Source organism: Caretta caretta, chromosome 11 (assembly GCF_965140235.1).
Source record: "Caretta caretta isolate rCarCar2 chromosome 11, rCarCar1.hap1, whole genome shotgun sequence".
In the NCBI taxonomy this organism is placed as follows: domain Eukaryota; kingdom Metazoa; phylum Chordata; order Testudines; family Cheloniidae; genus Caretta; species Caretta caretta.
The window spans coordinates 36,596,465-36,615,643 of record NC_134216.1 but is presented as its reverse complement, the minus strand read 5'-3'; the positions used below and the strand labels follow the sequence as shown (position 1 = coordinate 36,615,643).

Below are 19,179 nucleotides of genomic sequence, written 5' to 3'. Positions count from 1 at the left end.
AAGTGGGTGGAGTCAGACCTGCCTCACCCCTCCCACTAGAAGTGAATAACAGGAACAGGAAGTATAAAAGGCAGAGCCTCTAGCTCAGTTACAGCCAGGATGCTGAGGGAGATAGACATATCCTGCTTGTTCCAGCCTGTGGACTCTGCTGCCTAACCCAGCGACACCCTGCCCGCTGGGTACCGCAGATCTGCCAGGATTGCCACTGGCCACCTACCAGGAGGAGATGGAAGATGCCCTGTGATTCCAGGTGCACCCCAAGGGGAAGTGGCCCACGGACAGCTGACTTCAGTCTGGCTGTAGTGCTGCCTGAAGCATGGTTGGCATGTTGCGGCTGGAATCCCCTCTGACCAGTGGTGGACCATTCTGCCACTGTTAGGGCCCTGGGTCCAGGCCCCCCTGCCACCCGATCCCTGGGGTGGCAGCCTCCCCTCACCAGGTCAAGAGGCCTGCATTTGTCTGTCATCGCTGGAGCTAGGATGCCTGACTCTGGGGTTTTTGCTCTGTCCCTGCCCCACAGGCTCAGAGCTCACTGACTCCTGGGTTTTTGTTTTGCCCCTGAATCAAGGCCAAGACCATAACACGGTTAAAAAAAGAACTAGATAAATTCACGGAGGATAGGCCCATCAATGGCTATTAGCCAGGATGGGCAGGAATGGTGTCCCTAACCTCTGTTTGCCAGAAGCTGGGAATGAGCGACAGGTTCTGTTCATTCCCTCTGGGGCACCTGGCACTGGCCACTGTATCTCTCAGTCACAGTCCCCTAGCCCAACCAGTCCCAGTCTTAGTTATTCTCTTCTTCCTTTCAGTCCCAGTTTCCTATGACCTTCCCCTGGTTCCCAGTCCCAGGTTCTTTGGGCTGGCTCCCAGTCCCTGTCTACCCACCAACTCCTAGTTTATCTTTCCCCTGTCCTAGGCTGACCAGTTTCCTTATCCTAATCTAGTCCTCCCCTCCCCACCTGGTCCAAATCTTATCCCCTTTGCATTTGATTCGGATAGTTTCCTCCTCCAGACCTGGTAAAACATAAGACCAGGACCCACAGTTCCCCAGTCACCGAAGACGAATTATACGGTATCACTTACAAAATTATTGTTTTGACATTTGGCATAATTTGCTAATGAGTCCTAGTTTGAAGATTTTTAGATCCTGATTCTGCAATCTAAAACTCCCACTTAGGTTAATGAGGGAAGGCAAAAGTTACTAAAACCCTAAAAAGAAAATTCTGTGTCCTGCATTGTCATGTACAGCCTGATTCTGAAATCCAAAAGGTGACTGAGATTGGACTTCACAATCCTGAGACTGCACTTTACTTTTGCTCTGAAGATATAATACGTCTGATTTTATTGATTTCAGATGAGTCTAAATTCCACATAGTTTGAATCCTCCTCCAGATTGACCAGCTTCTCTCCACAAACAAAACCCAACACAATGTTTTAGATTCAACTTATTGAAACACACTTTTGTCTCTTACTCTGCTTTTCACTACACACAGCATCTTACTTTTAATATATGAACATTTAAAATACACATTCTAAATAACACACATCTTACAGATAGAAATTGCATAAAAATAAATCTCTCAACAAGCACAAAACTGTTTCTCCTCCCACCCTCCCCTCCCCCATGTGGGTAGTATAATCAAAAGCCAAAGAGAATGACGTACATTTTATTTCCAGTTGAAATCTGTATATAGCTTTTTTAAAAGCTACTCCATAGGAGTATTGGAAATTACCACAGTTTTTCCTTATACTTAGAATAAGAGAGCTATGTGGGAGTTGTGAGAAGACTAGAGCTGAACAAATAATTTACAACAAAATTTATCCAATGAATTTATCCTCTTTTTATGATCATGAAATATCTATCAGAAGATCATTACTTCCTCTAATTTATTCAATATTTTTAATTATTCAGTGAGATACTTTTACTACATGAACTGATTTCAAATTATTTTTTTCTGTAAGTATTCAGTATTTCAGAAGTGTTAGTTAATTGTTTTGGGTCAGATAAGTCACACAGCATTGTTTCAATTCTTTGACTGGATAAGCATGCATGAACTTCAGTATAAATGTCGACATATGTTAGTTTATAATACAATTTCTGAAAACATTTCTTCATACAACTTCAAAATTCATTTTCCATGAACACATGTGCCAGCAAAACTAAACTGCTAAAATGTTTGCAGAAAGTTAACACAAAAGGGTGCAGGTATGCAAAACTGAACTCATTTGCAAAGCTGAGTGAAGATTCATGAACTTTTTTTTCCCTCCAGTATTCGATCAGTTCTAATTAAAGCTGATGGCAAGCGTTGACCTTGTAACAGCTTCTACTGCCAGTGGTAAACAGCACCAAACTTAAAATTGCATTTGGGGAGCAAAATGTTTGTAACCAGTTTGGTGTTAACCATACAAACAAACCTTCTACGGACTTTTCAAACAGAACTGTATCTTTTGTACCAGCAACTGGTACAACTGTTTTAGACAGTTATACTAAATTTGGGCTATATAAATGTATGTACGTATGGACATGAGTAACTACTGACCTTGTGATCTCAAAGAACTCCAGTTTCTTTCAGGAGATTTTAGGCTGCTGAAACCATGTTTTCAGTCTGTAGATACTTTCTTAATTTTTCCTTAAGAGAATGAAATTCATATCTCATTATTGACAAAATGATACAATCAAACACCAACTGGTTAAGAAATCTTTAAAATTTCTAAATATTCTATTAGTAATGTCTCACATACTATAACAGGATACTTATTCAAGCAAGCATACAAATCACCTCATCTGTGCATAAAATCAACTAACATGTGAGGAAAACAATTGCCAAAAAAGAGTATCAGTCTCATCTATCAGTAAGTCATATATATTATTTTTAATAATGGACATGAATTGCAGTTAACTTAAATTTAAGAATTTAAAATACTTCATTGTAGGAACAGTTGACCTAAGAATAGTTAAACAGATCTAGAATTTTTGACAACATTGCTGTTACTAATCTGATCCTGTCTATCCTTTGCCTTGCCATTCCACACATGCTCTTCTCCAGCTCATGACAACACTGCACAAAGACGGACTTTCTTGTATCTTTTCCTTGGTGGTCTACTGATCAGGATTCAGTGGCACTCTCACAGCCACAGCCTGGGTTTGATTCCCAGAAAGGGAAGGCTTCCCCTTTGCATAAATTAACCATTTCTGTTACGATATGCTAGGTACAGTCTGGAAACACACAACTCTGCTTTGGCTGGAAAAACCTAGAACACTCCAGTCAACATACATACAAAGCTCTTCCCTTTTTTGACTTTCTCAGAGAGATGTAATGAAAGATCAGTTACCTGAACAACAACAAAAAAAATCAAATTGCGGAAGAATAATAAATGCAACTTCTCTCCTTAAAAATCTATTTTAGTAAATCCTTCTCAAAACCCATTTGTTTAAGCTTTCCTGTAAGTAACCGTTCTAATCAAATCACAACAGTTAATGACTTTTTTTTAAAGTATAACCATTAAGGTACATATGCTAGCCACCTTTATGACCATGTAACTGCCCATGAAATCTTATTGAGTGTTTACCCCTGTATAAAAGGCCAGCATATGGTCAGTGCACCATTTAAGTTCTATCTAAGTTTTATTTTGAATTTCACCCATTGTCCTCACCTTTCGCCTAACCCAGCGGTTCTTAAACTGTGGGTTGGGACGCCAAAGTGGGTTGCAACCCCATTTTAATGGGGTCGCCAGAGGTGACGTTAGACTTGCTAAAGTCCGAGCCCCACCATCCAGGGCCAAAGTCCGAGGGCTTCAGCCTTGTGCAGCGGGGCTTAGGCATCAGCTTCCGTCCTGGGCAGCAGAGCTCAAGTTACAGGTCCCCTGCCCAGGGCTGAAGCCCTTGGGCTTTGGGCCCTCCCGACTGGGGTAGTAGGGCTCGGGCTTTGGCCCCAATGCCCAGGGCAGCAGGATTCAGGCTTCAGTCCCCTCTCCTGGGCTCCTGTAGGAATTTTTGTTGTCAGAAGGGGAGTCACAGTGTTATACCAATAAAATAAAAACCAGCAGGATCTTGTTAAAGGGGATAAGACAAAATGTCACATTTATTGTGAATACAAAAAGAACCATAGTAGTCAGTCAGTTATAGCTATAACATTTCATTCAGTTTCACATTCATTCACACGTTCGTTCACAAACACACACACAAGTTCTGCAGATGCTGTATCGTTACCAGTTCTGAATGCAGCTTGAGTTCGTGGCTTGGGTTCGTAGCTTGTGGCGGCTAACTGGCCAGGAAAGCCGGGCACAAGGAAGAGCTGGGTCTCTGTTGGGCATGCACCGATGCCCTTCCATGTTGGCAGCAGAATGTTACCCTTCAAAGTCTTCCATCTCACTCATCCTTTTTGTAGGCTTTAGTTTGAATCCAGAGTCTATAGGTCTTGCTGTGTCATGCTGCCTCTGGGTTCGGTGTGATTGATCACCCTTCAATTGCAGACATGACTTTCAGCCTAAGACCTGGCGTTGATGTTTCTTCGATTGTACTTTTGCTCTTTTCTTTTGAGGGTGGACTCCTCTTACTTTGTCAGGGCTGTTGTCTGCATCTTCAGCCGTTGGGTGTTTACACTTTATTTCATCAGGACAGGCTGGGGCTGGAGGTTGATTTCATCATCCATCCATACCTCATTCACATATCTAAACTAATAGGATTACAGCAGGGTTTTGAAAAAATGAAGGTTGCAGCAAGCTTTTACAAAACGGAGTGAGCATTTTAAAATGGAGTTGGGACAAGTTAAAATGGAGTTTGAGTTAAAATATAGACAAGTCTAATGAATGACAAACAGTGAGCAGAAGTTACAATGTTGAAACAGTGTAAATTTCAGCAATTTAAGCAGCAATTGGATTGAAAGTGAAACTCAATTAGCCAGTTATTGGGGTAACCGGTTTTATGAATGAATGTTGTTTCATTCATAAAACTTTGCTTATGAAGTTATATTAATAAAGTGAACAATTAAGAACAATATCATTGATCAGTTCTACGACGGTGCCAAAGAACTGCTTTGAGAACTGCTTTCTCCAAACATTCCCTGTGTTAATCTTCTCTTGACCTGAGATGCAATCCTGGCTGTACTGAAGCCAATGGCAAAACTCACATTAACTTCAGTGGGACCAGAATCTCAACCCTGGTGTTTATTTAGGACTCAATACTTCAGACTTTGAGTAACGTTATTAACATGAGCGGCCCCAGAGAGTGCATTGGTAGAGTCAGTCAAGCACATATCTTTGCAAGATTTAGCTGTTTGATGGTAAGGCCTTATAGAGCATTCATATTTAGCAGCTATATAAATACAGCATTCTAAGAATGCACACTCTAATTCATAAAATCTGGTTATGTTCTTCCTGCAAATATATTAAGAGAGACAGCAAAGATCAAAATTTTTATTATTTTGTAATACTTTAATGTTTTAATGGTGCATCAGCTCAAAGATTTTAGTGTCCCCTCCACTCCTGTCTACAGACAAAAGACACTAAATTAAATTTATTTGCTAGGTTTAATGGTGTACACAAAGTTAAAAACAACAACAATCAAAGTTAATTTAAAAATGTGTATGTCCATGGGGTGGGGGGTTTCCCCCCAAAACACAGAAACTCTATCACTGTGTTTGGTAAAATGTAGGTCACTTATTTGGTTTCCATAGTAACCATTGCTGAACTATAGCTCCATAGCTGACCATAGCCAATGGCTGCTTTCTTTGATAAACAGGTGAGATTACAAATAATACTGCTGTCTCACTTGAAACCAGAGAGCCAAAACAAGTGTTTTCCCATATCAAATGCAGATTCTGCACTACAACACTCTAAACATGAGGACTACATTTTCAGAAGTCTTAAGTAACGTTAAGTGCTTCAGTTACTAGGTTTCCAGCATGATACACCCAAGGCCCAATTTTCAGAAGTTCTAAAAATCCACCAGTCAGCCTATATCTCAAGTTTGGGCACCCAAAATCCAAAGCATTCAGTAATATAAGTAAACTTTGAAAACATGAGTCTTAACTTCACATTAAAGATACATTGATATGATCATTAAACTCTAAACATCTGATAAATGGGACTGGTTTTGTTCTGGAAAAGGGGCAATCGCACCACTAGATTTAGAACTGGATGGCAATTTTTAAAATTGTTATTACATACTATTTCTCAATCAGCAGCAATACATTTATGCAGAGCAATCTGTTGCTGACACCAGATGAACACAATAGAAATTACTTAACTGCTTTGCAGGAAACAAGAGGACAACAGTATCAGGGAGAAAGTTACTTCATACAGCCTTTACACTAGCTTCCAGTATTTAGGATGAACACACTAACTGCTGTAGTGTTTCTCTTGTTACTTAAACTGGGTGGTGTATGAGCACATGTTCTGGGAGCAGTGGATTTACTAGCAGGTTACATCAGTTTGCACCCCATCCTTCCTCATGATTCTGCACAAAACCTCCGAAGTGAAAAAGAATGAGTCCTCCTCAGTGCACAAAGGATTTTCAACATTCTTGGTGCATTAAATTTCTTTGATCTAAGAAACCTGGCCAACTGTCATTTAGTTCACTCACCCATCTCTCCTCCCTTCTCTCACTTACCAACCAGCCAACTTCCAAACCTTCTGCAGGCTGACATGTTTGCCAAGTGAGATCTGCCACTCCCATCTCCTTGGTCTTACTGTGGAGAGGGGGTCACTGCTTGCCAACCTCCTCCTCCCTCCATGGGAGTGAGGGACTCTCTTCTCTTCTTCACACACCAGAGGTGACCCACACACTCAACAAGCTGTCTTCCCACCTTGCTACTGGCTTCTTCACTACATCTTCCCAGCATCTACTCTCTGCTCCTCCAGAAGCTCCTCCTACACCCTTCTTGCCACCCCAAAAACTCACCTTGCTTTGCTATTGCCCCTCACTTCAAGAAACCCACTTATCTACCTCTTGATTACCATGTTGCTAACACTTTGTCTGCCTCCAAATTGTCACCTGAGCTCTGAAATTGACTTGCTATATATGGCCTTGGGCAAATCACAATCTTACTCTGCTTTAATTTTTCATTTGTAACATAGGAATGATAATACCTCTGATACTCAAAATGAAGGTGCCTAAGAATCTCTAAGTATTATTATTACTTTACCAGAAAGCTGTTCTACAATTGTAATAAGGCTTCATTATTTTCCAGTATTTCCTTGTTCTATACTATCTGGAAAATTAGTAGGCGTGGTCTGCAGTCGGTCATAAACAAAGATTCATATTTATACGGTGATTCTACAATTACAATACTGATTAATGAAAACTGCCCTGGTGTGTTTGCTCTATTCCTCTGATGAAATAACATGTTCCAAAAATATTTTATACCTCTTCGCAATACATTATTATTCTTTGCAGATCAAAAATCAAAATGGTTGTCATGGAAACTGCAAAAAGTAGAACAAGTCAGTCATGACATAGCAATAGTATAATGGAAACTGTCTGCTGGGAAATCACTTACTGGCCCAAGTTTTCATTTTGGAAATGCTTGGGTGAATTTAACCAGAAAGTCAAATAGTTCTCAAATCCAAAACACAGTAGTATTAATCACAAAATAATATCTGTTATTGTAATCTTATGGTTAGAGTCTGGGAGGTAAGCAGTAATATCCCCATATTTTACAGATGGGCTACATGTGGCACAGAAAAGCTAACTCCAAAATTTTTAAAACTAGCCTCTAATTTCGAGTGCCTCAGTTTTTGCATTATTAGCCTGAGAAACATAGGGCTGATTTTGTGGGTGTTCAGTACCCACTACTCCCTACGTCTCTCAAGTCAGGCACTAAGAATGGAGGAAACCTAAATCAGAGACCACTTCTGAAAATTTTGGAATTAGACTTTCTGTGCCTCATCTGTGAAATGGAGATAATAATAGCATGCCTCACAGAAGTGTTCGGATGCTCAGTTCACTAGAGAGGAGAAAATTGGGTGGTGTGACAGTGACTGATGAAGGTTTATGACAGTGGAAAGCCAGTTAGATTTCCCTAAACTTTCATTTCAATACTTTCTAACTTTGGGGATTTTGTAAGAGACGTAGCATTTTTTATGATTTTATGTATTTATTTGTTGGTGGGATTCCGGTCAGCTGGATTCCTTGAAACATACATTCATCCTTAACTTTTTGGTAGGAAATTGTTGTTGTTTTTTATTTGGGTACATACATTTAGAATAGGATACTATCCGATACTCATATTCCCTATGCTTACAATCAGAATCATCATCAATATGACAATGTTTAAAGATTTCTAAAAGTAAATGACAAATTTTAAGGTGCCCACGCTAAGTGTGTGTATGTAAAGCACAGACATACACAGAGCACCAAATCCTTTATGCTGATGGCACGTGAAGGTTCCCGAAATCTAGGCTTTACATCACCTACTCCCCCACTCTCTATAGGAAGCACAGCAGAGTGGGCTGTCTGGGGGCAGGAGCTAGCATAGTCAGTGCATGTGTTCTAATGATCCAGGTCCATTCCACCTGGCATAAATTACAGCAGCCATGTGGCCTGCGGCAGATATGAGTTCCGACCAGTCTCAGATGCCTGTGAGATTGCTGACAATTCTGATATAACAGAGAGTGAAATCCTGGTCCCAGTGAAATCAATAGAAAACTCCCATTAACTTCAGTTGTGCCAGGATTTCACCCCATTGTTTTTAGTGTTACAGTTTATGCTGCAAAAAATTATAAGCGCTTGAAGACAGAGTCTTACAATGGAATCGCCTTCTTAAATTAAAGATATTATCATTAAGATTGCTACCTATTTTGCTGTTTATTAATATACATTTATAATTACATTTATCTACAAAAATGTCCATTAAACATTTTAAAACCTGTGGAATGGAAGCTATCTGGATGCATCAGTAAAAGTTTAAATGCCAGTTTGTCTCCTGGTCAGGTTAGTCCCATGTATGGAAGAGGAAACTCAGGGGGACACAAATGCTCTGCAGAGCTTTTTGGGGGGAGCAGCTTTGGAGAGTACCCTCCTAATAATTTTACCCCCTCCTGACTCCTTGTTTAGCCAGAGGCTGATCCCTATGGGACATCCCCAGATGGATTTCTGTGGGGAAGAGGAAAGAAAGGGAAAGCATAGTGCAGAGCTGGCATTGTCCACTTCTAGGTCTCCCTCTCCCTTCAAGGTCATGAATTTTACTCGTTTGCTCACAACCACACACAGAAACAGAGGGGAGCATTTAGCCCTAATGAAGGCCAAATATCTGCTTTAGTCATAAACACTGCATTATCACAGTATCTAAATCAATCAACTAACCAAAAATATAATTACGTCTTGAAATATGGTTTATTTTATTACTACTTTTATATACAACATTTACTTGAAATTAACAACCTGGTTAAAAAACAGTCCCATTTTGCAGATCTCATAATTTTAAGATTCTTTAAAGACAGTTTTTTTAATTTATTGCCACATATATAAGAGATATTGTATACATATACTTCTGTTGTTGGTGTTGGGATCTCTTATGATGTAAAAGCCCCTTTTTATATTTAATTTAAAACTTAACATTCACTGCCTCATTCTGCTTAGAATTTGGGATTTTATTCATTGAGATGTAGCCTTCTCCTCTGCTGGTTTAACTACTTAATTATTCTAGCTGTCAAATGAACAACTCATGAAGTAGGCTAATAATGCCTGGGGATGTCCCAGAGTTCCATTGATTGTATTAAGTTCCACGAGTGTACTGGTTAAACTTCTATCCATAAGCCAAAAGTAACAAACTGGCACCCATTTACGAAGGTCAGATTGAAGTTTCTTTCAGCATATATACTACATGCTCAAATTATCAGAAAGCATCAGATTGCTTTATTTGCACGATGAATCTCAAAAACATGGGAGAGATACTAGTGCATTAGCTTCAAGATTTTGATTTTGTGATTTTTGTCAATGGTAGGTGTAAGTATTCCAGGTTTCCCACCCCTCTCCAGCCCAGTGGAATTCAAACACAGGTCTTAAAAATGTTTTACATTTGAAACACCAATAGAGTTTTAATGGTATCTATGTATTGAATTCACTGCACTTTTACGCACGTAAAATTTCTCACAAATTATGAAAAGAAGCATACATATCTCCATTAGACACTGCCAAGCAAATGGAAAATAATTTGATTCTATTTGTAAGAATTTGGCAAATATGAAAATATTTAACATTTTACTTTCATTACAAGGAATGACTAAGTATAGATATGGATAACAAGAGTGCATAGCACAATGTTTTTTCTTTTCAGTGATGTTCTGTGTCTCAGCAATCCCTTTGAGAACTGACTGATCTCCATATGTATTGTTAAGAGTGAACTGAATTCCTATGAATTGTTTTGGATTTTTACGAATAGTACTCTGGCTGCAAATGGACAGTGGTAGTCTAAACTTCAGGGAATACAGGTACAGAAGAAATATAATATTTCATAAAGCTAAGCCGAAGAGGAATGAATTTGAAAAGAAACAGTGGCCTCAGGGCTAGGTAAAAGCAAATGTGCCTCCCATCTGGAGGATTCTCTGTTCCTTGAGGTCTTCAAACTACAATTTGAGGACTTCAATAGCACAGATATAGGTGTGAGGTCTTTTTTAGGAGTGGTGGGTGAAATTCTGTGGCCTGCATTGTGCAGGAGGTCAGACTAGATGATCATAATGGTCCCTTCTGGCCTTAATATCTATGAATCTATGAATCTCCTCAGAGTTGGAGCTATTGTTGTGGGTATAGTGTATGCTATGACAGTGAGGCAATATACAGAGACCTCCTCTGCATTCTACTAGTAGGGGCATAGGGGCTGGAACTAAGGGTGCTGGTGGTGCGGCAGCATCCCCTGACTTGAAGTGATTTCCATCATATACAGGGTTTCAGTTTGGTTCAATGGCTCTCAGCACCCCCACTATACAAATAGTTCCAGCACCCCCTGAGTAGGGGACCCAATTGTGAAACTCCCTCACATGACTAATCTTTGTGAGTAATCCTATTGACCTCAATGTGGTATTCTCCTTACAGTTGGAGATAGACAGTTCATTCTTTTTAATACTCACATTTTGAATGGCTGACTGCAAAGTAAAATTTACTGAGTGTAGGGAGCAAAAAGCAGGAATCCTAAGCTCACTAGCATCTGACTGAAAAGAAAAATGTTCTTCTAGAATACTCAAAAAACCTGTTTCAGAAAATGTCCCAAACATTTTAATTTCTCACCTATGCTAGACTGACTATGACAGTCTCTTTCTAGAAAATATGGAACTAACAGAATTTGGGCAACAACTTTAACTAATCACAAGTTTTTAGAAAGGAAAAGCTCAGCTTTCCTAAAACTACATACTGTGTGGAGAGCAGGGAACCAGTCAAAAGTTCTTCAAATATTTTAAAAGAATTTTTGCATTTTTATTTCCTTTTTAAAATAAAGTCTCTATTTTTCTCAGACTTGGGGTCTGATTCAACATTGCCTCGCACCTTGTGCAGTCATTCCTGCCTGTGAAAACTGAGTGCAAAGTGAGCATAAAATGCTACTATTTTGATTTTGTAGCATGTTACAGCCACAAATGACTATGCAAGATGCAAACAGAGAACAAGGCTCATGTTCAAAACTTACTTATTCTCTTTTGCTTCACATCTCACATACCACGTACCGCAAGTCATGTAAGTATCACAACACTTAAACTGGCTGATTTACTTCATTGGTTTGTACTGTCTATTGCTGTAGCAGTCAGACACTTATTTCACAATTATTTTTTTTAAAAAGAAAATCTTACTAAGAAATTACCCACAATGAATCAAATTAACAAAGTACTGCCACTGCCTACAGAAATGTCAGTAAATAGGTTGCTGTTCTGTCAGGAATGAAACAAACAAAAACTAAGAACCCAAGCCAAAAATAATAAACAATGACTGTATCTTTCATCGAGCCCTGAAGCCTGTTCACTAGATTCAAGCTCTGGCAGACTGTCAAGTAAAATGAATTCCAGACTGAGAAAACCCTGTTACTGGGCTTGCAGAGTTCAGATTCAGAGCTCCCAAGCAATCACTATGTGGTAATGAGGTTGAGGTGGTTCTCACAAATAACTAGGTCCCAAACCATTTTAATTTGTATAAATCTTCAATACCACTTTTAATTCAATGAGGAGTAAACAGAAAAGGTTGAATTTTCAAAAATACTTATCATTGGCCTAACTCTGCTCCCACTGAGGTTCATGGTAAAACTCCCTGCGGAGTCCCATCAACTTTGAGTGCTTTTGAAAATCGGTCAAAGTCAGGGCAGAGGCTAGAGCAGAGGTTCTATATGTTCATAGGAAGTTGCTCCACTCTCACTTAGTTATTACTTCCAGGTGTATTTCAAAGGTTGCACTGAACAGCTTGACCTTGAAATTAACATGGTATTGACTGTTCCAAGGTCCATGCTCACCACCTCCTAGGCAGCCACAAATGTCTGCCAATAAAAAGTCCATGTATTACTATTATTACTCATTTATATAAATTATACATAGAACCACAGAAGTATAGGACTGGAAGGGACTTCAATAGGTCATCTAAACCAGTCCCATGCACTCAAGGCAGAACTAAGTAATAACTAGACCAGTGGTTCTCAAACTTTTGTACTGGTGACCCCTTTCACATAGCAAGCCTCTGAGTGTGACCCCCCCCATAATAAATTAAAAACACTTTTAAATATATTTAACACCATTATAAATGCTGGAGGCAAAGCAGGGTTTGGGGTGGAGGCTGACAGCTTGTGTACCCCCATGTAATAATCTCACAACCCTCTGAGGTGTCCTGACCCCCAGCTTAAGAACCCCTGAACTAGACCATTCCTGACTGGTGTTTGTCTAAACTGTTCTTTAAAATCGCCAATGACAGATTCCACAACCTCCCTAGACAATTTGTTCCAGCGCTTAACAACCCCAAGGTCTAACCTAAACCTCCCTTTCTGCAATTTAAGCCTATTGCTTCTTGTCCTATCATCAGAGGTTAAGGAGAATAATTTTTTACTCTTCTCCTTTTATGTACTTAAACGGTTATGTCCCCCCTTAGTCTTCTCTTCTCCAGACTAAACAAGCCCATTTTTAAAATCTTTCCTCATAGGTCCAGTTTTCTAGACCTTTAATAGTTTTTGTTGCTCTTCTCCGGACTTTCTCCAATTTATCCACATCTTTCCTGAAATGTGGTGCCTAGAAGTGGACACAGTACTCAAACTGAAGCCTTACCAGCACAGAGTAGAGTGGAAGAATTACTTCTTCTTGTGTCTTGCTTACAACACTCCTGCTGATACATCCCAGAATTATGTTCACTTTTTTTGCAACAGTATGACACTGACTCTTATTTAGCTTGTGATTCACTATGACCCCCCAGATCCCTTTCCATAGTACTCCTTCCAAGACCATCACTTCCAATTTGGCAATTGTTCCTTCCTAAGTGGAGTACTTTGCATTTGTCCTTATTGAATTTCATCCTATTTTCTTCAGACTATTTCTCCAGTTTGTCCAGATCATTTTGAATTTTAATCCAATCCTCCAAAGCACTTGCAACCTCTCCCAGCTTGGTATCCTCCACAAACTTTATAAAAGTGTCCTCTCTATGCCACTGTCTAAATCAATGATGAAGATATTGAACAGAACTGGACGCATGACCCATCCCTGCAGGATCCCTCTTAATATGCCCTTCCAGCTTGACTATGAATCACTGATAACTACTTCATGGGAACGGTTTGCCAACCAGTTATGCTTCCACCTTATAGTAGCTCAATTTAGGTTATACTTCCCTAGTTTGTTTTTGACAAGGTACAGTAATGTGAAAAAGTATCAAAAGCCTTACTACAAAGTCAAGATACACATCTACTGCTTTCCACAAGGCTTGTTACCTTGTCAAAGAAAGTTATCAGGTTGGTTTGACATGATTTGTTCTTGACAAATCCATGTTGATTGTTACTTATCACCTTATTATCTTCTAGGTGCTTGTAAACTGATTGCTTGATTATTTGCTCCATTATCTTTTTGGGTGGTGAAGTTATGCTCACTGCTCTGTAATTCCGCAGGTTGTCCTCATTCCCCTTTTTATAGAGGAGGGCAAACATTGTGCCCGTCCTCTAAAATCTCTCCTGTCTTCCATGAGTTTTCTAAGCTAATCGCTAATGGCTCAGATATCTCCTCAGTAAACTCCTTGAGTATTTTAGGATGTATTTCATCAGGCCCTACTGACTTGAAGACATCTGACTTGTCTAAGGGCTTGTCTACACTGGAAATTTGCAGCGCTGCAACTTTCTCACTTAGGGCTGGGAAAGAACACCTCCCTGAGCGTAGCAGTTTCAGCACGTAAAGCGCCAGTGTAGACAGCGCTCCCAGTGCTGTGAGCTGCGCTGCTTGTGGAGATGGTTTTTTTAGAGCGCTGGGAGAGCTCTCTCCCAGCGCTGTGCCGCGACCACACAAGGCACGTTAAGAGCGCTGCAGTAGCAGCGCTTTAGTGTTGCCAATGTAGACTAGCCCTAAGTCATTTTTAACTTCTTGTTTCCCTATTTTAGCCTCATCTCCTACCTCATTTTCACTGGCGTTCACTATGTCCCATGCTACTAACCTGTTTGGTGAAAACTGAAACAAGAAAGGCATTTAGCACTTCTGACATTTCCACATTTTCTGTTATTCCCCCCACTGAGTAACAGGCCTACCCTGTCCTTGGTCGTCTTCTTACTTCTAACACATTTGTAGAATGTTTTCTTGTTACCCTTTATGTCTCTAGCTAGTTTAATCTCATTTTCTGCCTTGGCCATTCTAATACTGTCCGTCCGTGCTTGTGGGTTTTTTTTTATATTCATTATTTGCAATTTCTACCTGGCTTCCACTTTTTGCAGGACTCTCTTTTGAGATTCAGATAATTGAAGATCTCCTGGTTAAGCCAGGGTGGTCTCTTGCCATACTTCCTATCTTTCCACGCAGTAGAATAGTTGGCTCTTGTGTCTTTAATAATGTCTTTTTGAAAAACAACCCACTCTCTTGAACTGTTTTCCCCTTAAACTTGATTCCCATGGGATCTTACCTACCAACTCCCTGAGTTTGCTAATGTACGCCTTCCCGAATCCATTATCTTTATTCTGCTGTTTTCCTTCTTACCTTTCCTTAAAATCATGAACTCTGTCATTTTATGATCACTTTCACCTAAGCTGCCTTCCACTTTCAGATTCTGAAACATGATGAACATGTGGTTGTGTGTGGCTTCAGAAGGCTCATGCAAGTTCAGCCTTTCATGCCTTTTCTACATTGAGAATAAATCCTAAGAAAAACAGCATTGTAAATTAACTTGTTCATGTTCATATTATGACAGGGTCATGAGTGGGATGTGTGGGGGAAGGTTTCAAGAAACGTTCCCTTCCTTTTCATGCCTCATACAAGGACCAAACACAACTGCAATCAAAGGAGTGAAGACACTGCTCTCTTGGTTAACTCCTGTAGGTGCACTTTGTCCATAGGGGATGGAGGAGGGGCAGGAATCTCCATAAGCTTCCTATGTAGTAGTAGCCCACAAAGCTAGGAGCAGCCACACTATCACAGAAGTTGGAGCAGCCTGCACTCACTCTTATGGACAGAATAGGCCAAATCCAGACATGGAGTAAGCAGGTGCACTGGACATCAGTTTTACTTTTAGATCTGTATATTTCAGTAATAGCCGATTTCTTCGTACAAAAATGAACAAATAGAAATCTGTTCTTCAACATCATTGGAAATCTTCAGAGGGGAAAAAGTCTATGTTGCATTCTCTCTAACAAGCAGATAAGACATTATTATGTAATCTAATTTAACTTCTGAAGCTCAATTTCTAGTTGTTGAATAAATACCTACCATTGGCAGGCTTGGGCAATTTTTTGTCCTACTAACAAACACTTCAGTTGATAAACACAGAAAAATTACTTGAAACAAACATTGATATCATCAGTAAAAAATCATTTTAAAAAACAGCTGCATCCTTCTAAGCCGGTACATTGTTCCTTTTTGCACCTTACATATGACTTTAGTACTTACAGGTAAAATGATCAGAAGCAGATGGACTGACACTATCGGCACCATCAGCACTTTTACTGCTAGAAACTTCATCGTCTGATTCCTGTACAGAAGAGCAGGGTGAGAAGCCGTCAACTCCTTCAAACTTCCTCTTTAAAATTCCATTCATAGCTGCAATGCTGTCACATGTACCTGTAACAGGAACAGGAGCAATGAAGCATTTGAAATATTTGACCGCTGACTGCAATCAAAGTCTGAAATGCAATTTTTTTATGCAAGTTTTCAGACAAAACGTGGCTACTACATCCAGCTGAATGACAGCATACTGGGACTTGTTAAACTGACCAAAAGAAATTTTTAAAAATTTATCTATCTCATGGACATCATTACTTAAATTCTGTACTCTCTTTAATGAAAGAATTTAATTCTATCAGCACAGTCAAAGGTCTAGAATTAAACTCTTGCACAGAAAAAAATAATCCATAATTCTTAACAAAGGAACAAATTCAGAGCTGGAGTAAAGTGATGTAACCAAGCAGAAGTCAATATCTGAGTACCCTTTTACACCAGGTTTGAATTTGCCCAGTACGCAGAAACATTAAATGAGGAATCAAGTACATTTATTTCAGACAATACATGATTTTTCATTAACAAGCACAAGTGGTCTTTCAGGCCCTGTGCATAAGATTTAAAAAGGCTGATTGAGATAATTTTCCTTAAGAAAATCCTAAGATTACTTTTTATATTTTTTAAAAAGCAAAATATTTAATACCTTGCCTATTGCTTTATTTACAAATGTGCCATACAGTGGAATTCAGGTTTACTAATAACCACCAATAGTGGTCATTTTATGAAGTGGATCTAAAATGATTTCCCGTAAGTCATTAATTTCAGTATTGCAGATGTATTTACCCTTTTCCTACATTGATCAGTGGAAAATCAACTGTAAGTAGCAGATAAGAAGCAATTTCTTTGATGCTTTCAAAGTAGGAAAGAATTTCAGACGTTTGAGTGCCACTTGCTTGTACTGTAAAAAGAAAAGGAGGACTTGTGGCACCTTAGAGACTAACCAATTTATTTGAGCATAACAGCGAATTTATAACCCATCTGATTTGTCTTGTCATTAAAATTCTCTAGTAAAATTAATTCTGCCTTTGCAAGATGGAGGTTTTATATCTATGGACATGTCTGATTTGGGAAATTCTTTAGTTTGGATCTGGAATTAATGCAATATAACGCTAAAACCAAGGGATTTCCTAAACTGATCCTCATAACAGAAGTGCTTTATACACTTGCCTTACAGATTCCACTAAAGACGAACCTTTACAAATTATATGTGAATTATATACATGTGAACCTGTTTGTCATGGTTCTCCTTTCCCCTTTGTTGTTTAGGAAAGATCTGTTTTCTTCAAAGGGATTTTTCCAGGCTGGACAGATGTCCCACCTTGATTCAAAACCCAGATGTAATTTCTCCCTGGTCCAAGAGCAGGTTTGCAGAGAAAGCATTTCATGCCTACCCTTGGGACAGGGGATATAGCACCTTGCATCATTTTACAGTGACCTCTGCAGCAGATTTAAGAGCAACAGTATGGGTTTCAGAGTCCGTCAATAAAACAATCATGAGTAAAAAACAGAGGAAAAAGGTGGGTCCTGGGAAGCACATACAGGACCTTCTCCACCCTATTTCCCCTCCCCCAAATGTCTCCCTTGCAAACTATCTTTTCCCACTACCTCCTGCAGTGCTTACAGCACCGAATTTGTGAAATCACAATGATTTCCATAGCAACAGACTGCAACATCAAAGCCGAAGGATTATGGCTGTACAAGAGAGTAAAAAGGAGCAGCTGGAGTGTGAAGAAGAAAACACTCATGTTCAACCATCTCTAAGAATAGACAGGGGAATGCTGAGAGAGGCTGACAAAGTAAGCTGTTTATTGTTTCAACTAGACATGGGTCAAACCAACACCTCAGAATCAAACACATCCCTAGGGTGTGGGTAGAAGAGGCTTCAAAATCCAAACCCAAAAATCAGACCTGTATCATAATCAAGAGGGATGAGGCAAACCAAAACCCCAACTCTAAGTATCTTTAAACTGTGAGGTATTAGAAACCTCAGATCTGAATTTCATACAGCCCAGGATTATCTCCAGATAAATACCCATTTGTCAGACATGCCCTGCTACAAATTGTACAATATGATGGCTAGATGACTAATACAGGCATCGTACACATCAATAGAACTGTTCAAGGTGGTGAGCAGCAGTGGAATCTGGGATGTTTACAAATGGTAACCAGAAACGAGTATTTCTGACTGAGAAGAATTTTTGAATTTCTCTGCAAAGATTGCTTTCACCCGGACTAAGCATCATGCCTTCATGGCAGAAGAGCCATTTCAAAGAGTGGATACAGTCATTTCAGTTTGAACTGAAATTAGTTTTGCTCCATTAAGTTCTACAGGACCTTTAAGCAATGATCTGCAAGTTAGATCCATATTACTCCTGTCTGCTGAAGGCCATCGAGGAGGTGTTAGGGCCTTTATTGAAGTGGATTGTCAATACCTCCCAGGAGGAAGGCAAGATGTTTGCTTCTATGAAAGTGACAGCTATTCATTGTTTTGTCTTGAATATCTCTCTTTCTTGGGAAAGTTATTGAAAAGGTTGTTGTAGCAATGTAGTCAAGATGGTGGTACAGAAGCTACATGGATATATTGTGTATGATATCCTCCTGGTAGTGGCGATGAATGAAGATCAGGGACCCTGTTAGAACTTCAATACCAGCTGCCTTCTATACTGTTGACATGACTATCCATGTTAACAGGGGTAGGTGGTATCACCCTTGAGAGTCGCCACTTTTCTTTCTTTCTATGAGAACTTGGAGGATAATTTTGAGAAATTGCTCTGAATATTTCCTCTTGTTGGGCTTCCGCTGGATTCCATTTTGTCACTCCTCCCATACAATCCATATGTGGAGAGTTTTTAGGTGGGTACTGAGGAGATAACGATTATGGTATTTCTTGTGTGCTGATGACAAAACTCATATTTCCATTTCATCTGACTTAGTCAGTATGAGTGAGTGACTTGTCTACTGCCTAACAGAATGGGGCCTAAATAAGGGTTAGGGCTCAGTATGGATAAGACTGAGGTGATGTTTGGTGGCTGGGAGAAGAAA

At 39.6% G+C, this 19,179-nt stretch overlaps 1 protein-coding gene across 2 annotated transcripts in view; it reads right to left on the bottom strand.

Moving 5' to 3' along the window:
* Nucleotides 1–19,179, bottom strand: part of CSRNP3 (cysteine and serine rich nuclear protein 3) — a 169,849-nt gene that overhangs the window by 86,341 nt on the left and 64,329 nt on the right. The window contains exons 1-2 of one of the 2 annotated variants that reach the window (XM_048869296.2): nucleotides 16,030–16,130; nucleotides 2,541–2,630 (exon numbers count right to left, since the gene is read on the bottom strand). Coding sequence is in view for 1 of the 2 variants with exons in the window: in XM_048869293.2 (XP_048725250.1) it covers nucleotides 16,030–16,177 (148 nt within the window). In the remaining variant the exon portion in view is untranslated. Of the gene's footprint in view, nucleotides 1–2,540; nucleotides 2,631–16,029; nucleotides 16,201–19,179 lie in introns of those variants that run through there. The other variant, XM_048869293.2, reaches the window with a different exon arrangement.